The sequence below is a fragment of the Daktulosphaira vitifoliae genome, unplaced genomic scaffold, assembly GCF_025091365.1.
Source record: "Daktulosphaira vitifoliae isolate Bord-2020 unplaced genomic scaffold, ASM2509136v1 Scaffold_1, whole genome shotgun sequence".
Taxonomy (NCBI): Eukaryota; Metazoa; Arthropoda; class Insecta; order Hemiptera; family Phylloxeridae; genus Daktulosphaira; species Daktulosphaira vitifoliae.
In genome coordinates this window covers 5553289-5557559 of record NW_026099572.1, presented here as the reverse complement: position 1 = coordinate 5557559, position 4271 = coordinate 5553289, and the positions used below count along the sequence as shown (strand labels likewise).

General features: G+C 38.4%; 1 protein-coding gene across 1 annotated transcript; it reads left to right on the top strand.

Moving 5' to 3' along the window:
• Window positions 1–423: 423 nt before the first annotated feature.
• On the top strand, window positions 424–2066 carry LOC126896140 (uncharacterized). Its single transcript, XM_050668637.1, has 2 exons — window positions 424–1343; window positions 1474–2066. The coding sequence occupies exons 1-2, from the start codon at window positions 677–679 to the stop codon at window positions 2064–2066; spliced, it is 1260 nt and encodes a 419-aa protein (XP_050524594.1). The 5' UTR covers window positions 424–676.
• The last annotated feature ends 2205 nt before the right edge of the window (window positions 2067–4271 follow it).

Sequence of the window (4271 nt, the reverse complement as noted above, 5' to 3'; positions counted from 1 at the left end):
GGCTTTCGTGGGTCACCCCATATTCTTGCATGTCCAATAAACGAAAGCTCACTACGAATACCGAATACTATGCGACAAAAAAAAATGAAGCAGACGACTGACGGCGACATCGATAAACCCTACGGGTTGGTCTTGAAAGTCTGGAAGCTCAACGAGACATCAACATTTTCCCTCGATACGAAAACATCGCCTCGAGTATACAGTTCGAATAACGCGAGCACAACAACTGAATCAATCGACATAGACTCGGCCGAGAGCGATAACGATGGTCCTTTCTTATACGGTAAAAAAGACAAGTCCATTAACTAGACTTAAATAAACGCCCGTTGCGCTGCGTTACAGTGTCGGTGTGATCGGGCTCTACGGGGCTACGAAACGTCGTCACGAACGCAGTTTCCCTAGCTCGGGGAATCGGACGCGTCCTCAGGTTGCGGATAGAGGAACGGCCTGCAGATATGCAGGTTAGCCGCGAAATAAGCAGTCCATTAATTTGGACTGACGAATAAGCGGTCGCGGACAGCGAGCCGCCCAAACGCTTGTTAATCCTGTAGATATACAGGATAGCCGTGAAATAAGCCTTTATAAGGACGAATAAGCGGTAGCGTTTGGGTGCGAACGGAGTTAAACGGCAACGCAACCAGTGAAGTTAGCCGCTCACTGGCCGGAGGGACTGGCTATGAGGGCAGCCCCCTCAAATCATATCACATTTATGAAAATGGAATCGAAAGGAGTAAATGTTACTGCATCAGGGGATTCGGATGCCCCAGTGCCGGCGGTTGGTGGGGGGCGTACCCACCAGGTGTCGTCATCAATCGAATACGCACCAAATGCAGGAGTGTTGAGGCAGGCTCCTGCAGCCAACCACGGGGTTGGTACTGCAACTGCAGGGAGTGGTGGTGACCAAGCCACTCCCACCGGTGAAATAGCCGGGAGGTCATTGGCAACGGTATGTTTGGATTCTGGTACGATATTGACGACGGCCAACTCCCTAGATGCGTCTCCTAAAATCTCTATATTGGAGAGATTGCGGTGCGCATCTAAGGGTGGTTCGACAAGGGTGGGACAAGGGTGGGTCACCCCATATTCTTGCATGTCCAATAAACGAAAGCTCACTACGAATACCGAATACTATGCGACAAAAAAAATGAAGCAGACGACTGACGACGACATCGATAAACCCAACGGATTGGTCTTGAAAGTCTGGAAGCTCAACGAGACACCAACGTTTTCCCTCGATACGAAAACATCGCCTCGAGTATACAGTTCGAATAACGCGAGCACAACAACTGAATCAATCGACATAGACTCGGCCGAGAGCGATAACGATGGTCCTTCCTTATACGGTAAAAAAGACAAGTCCATTAACTAGACTTAAATAAACGGCATTAGAAATATAATAGTATTTAAAATTAGATAAATTATTTAAACGAGAGTTAAGCGATCGGATTAAAAAATAAAAAATTTTGCTTGCAGACGTGCCGCCGCGAGATTTGAACGAGAAAATGAAGAACCCGCCCTCGTACGATTCATTTCTCACTGCGACGACGTGGTACAGCGGCGACACAATCAACGCGTATTTAAGTTTGATTGCATCGCGTTCGCAAGGCAAAGTGCACTACCTGATCACCGATTTTATGAAGGCACTTTCCCGACGCGGATACGCTGGCGTGAAAAGATGGATCAAAATCGATATACACTCTTTAAAACTCCTGTTGGTGCCCATGCACGTAAACGACAACCATTGGACCATGACTGTAGTCGATGTACCCGAAAAGACGATAACGTTTTTCGACAGTCTCAACTCCTACAATGGCCCTTACCCGTCGTTATTTAGACAATTTCTAATCGAATGGGAGATCGAAAACTACGGATATTCTTCCCAATGGACTTTACGGTACGGAAAAGCTGTGCAACAACGCAACGGTTATGATTGCGGACCGTTATCTTTGGAGTTGGCCGAGAAGATGTCCAGAGACGACGGCACGCCGATCAACCCGCTCGCAATGCCTTATGTCCGGTTGAGGCATAAGTACGAACTAGAAGCCGGCACATTATTCCAATTTTGACGTAAATATAATATATTTGCCCCTCATCAAGATTCACGTTTACCAATCACGACTTTATACGACACACCGATTTCGACTAATACCGACCTACTCATCAATACCAATTGAAATATGTAATATTCGCCTTATAACTCTATTTTTTCTGCCCCAGACGCTGTACTTACAATTTAAACGGCCGTGTTTAATCGAAGTACACGCCGGGGATGGCTTTTTCTTCATTGGAAACACGTTTTCTACAATATTCTACAATGCGCAACATTGAGTTTCCAATGTCGAGTGACACATCAGTTCGATGTTATTTGATTCCGTTAGAAATATTGTACATTTTGTATTATTTTTTTTATTAAATTCGTGTACAATAACTTTATGATAGTACCTCTTTTGTACATGCAAATTTATTAATAATTGTTATTTTTTTTCATATATATGTCAATATTATTTTGTTATATAGTATTTTTTCGTTGTATATTTGTTTGTTTTCTTGTGTGAAATATTTTTCTTTCTAATTGGAAATTGTATATTTATTATGATATATGTAATTTGTTATTATCAATATATGTGTACATTTTTTTTTTTTAATAAAACATATCCGTGAAAAGCGTGTGGTCATTTAATAACTAGCGTTATTTTTAGATATAATTTTTTGGATAGCCCATACAACAGTACGCTAAGGCATCAAATTATTAACCGTGAATCCAAACGGATCTTAAGCGGACGAAACGGCTAAAAAAACACAAGAGTTTTTTCTATAATTATACGATTCACCGAATTTCGACCACTGTAAGACAATTACGATATGTTTACAAATACCGTACCACCCACCTACCGTTCTGAAATATGGGCTAATCATTACTTTTTGCAAACAAAATTATCGTATTAAATAATTTTATATTATAAAAAAGTGATTTTATTAAGGAATACATTTGACCCTTTTTTTTTCAATTTTTTTAAATAAAAAATGGTGATGTTGCCATGTATAGTTTTAATTAGATATTTCTCGACCAAAATTAAACAGTTTTGATTAGTTAGATGTTACAAAAATTTGTTATAACCTTTTTGCAATACATTATTGTTTACTGCATTTTTAATTCCGTGGAATTTTTTTAATTTATAATAATTAAAAGAATATACATAAAAATAACCCACCACAGTGGTGGTCGCGGTACAGTGGTGACGTGGCATAGTTGGATCAAGTATAATGATATCTGACAGTCATTAAAATCACTATAAAAAAAACGCTTCGATGCAAATCTTTAGATAGTGTTTAATTTTAAAAAATTGGTCGATTTTTCGAAAAGATACATGATCTGCTAGTTCCTTATTAATATCCTGATTAAGAAAAGTATGTCGAATGAAAAAGGGATTATTAAAAAATACTATAATAAGATAATATAATGTCCGAAATTTTTTTTTCCATGATAAAGTATATTACATTAGCTTTAATTTAAGATATATATAAAAGTGTCAGACTTTCCGGAATATTTTCAAAAGTCAAGTTGAAAAAATTAATTTTTTGTGAAAGGTTGTCATTTTAAATCCCCTTTGTGGGCAGGTCTAGGGTAAGTTTTATACAAAAATTTGTGTTTGAACGGAACGCCCGGTTTAATGTGCGGGTTAGTTAACGTCCAGTTGGGTTATCTAATTATGCCGGAGAAAGAAATAGGGAGTGGACTGTAATATAAAAGGATGGTACTTACACCAAATAAAATAAAATGAATTACAATATAAGAAATTATATTAAAGTAATAATATATATTCAAACTATTATAAGATTGTGGATGGGGGGGTCACTTAATACTAATGCAACATTGGCGCGAAGACAAATAAATAGTAATATATGTAAAAGTAATAATATAATGACAACTAATTAATTACTTAACAATTACTGTAGTCTTGAAAGTTGTACAAATGAATTGATCTGGAATGAATAACTTTTCAACCAAATGGTGGATGCAATTCATTAACATCAATGGGATGTGGTTAATCGCAAGGCGATGATATGGTGATGTAGATGGGTGCAGGCGCGTCGCAGGGCGAATTTACTATATTTGCGTACTAAAGTACACGCGAATCGCAAAGGCGATTGTTATATATAAAAAAAAAAACTATTATTCACGAAAAGTCTTATGGAACACTTTGACAAGGGTCAAAACAGTAACAGCACCACATACACTATAACTCAAAGAATTTTACATCGATCGCGCA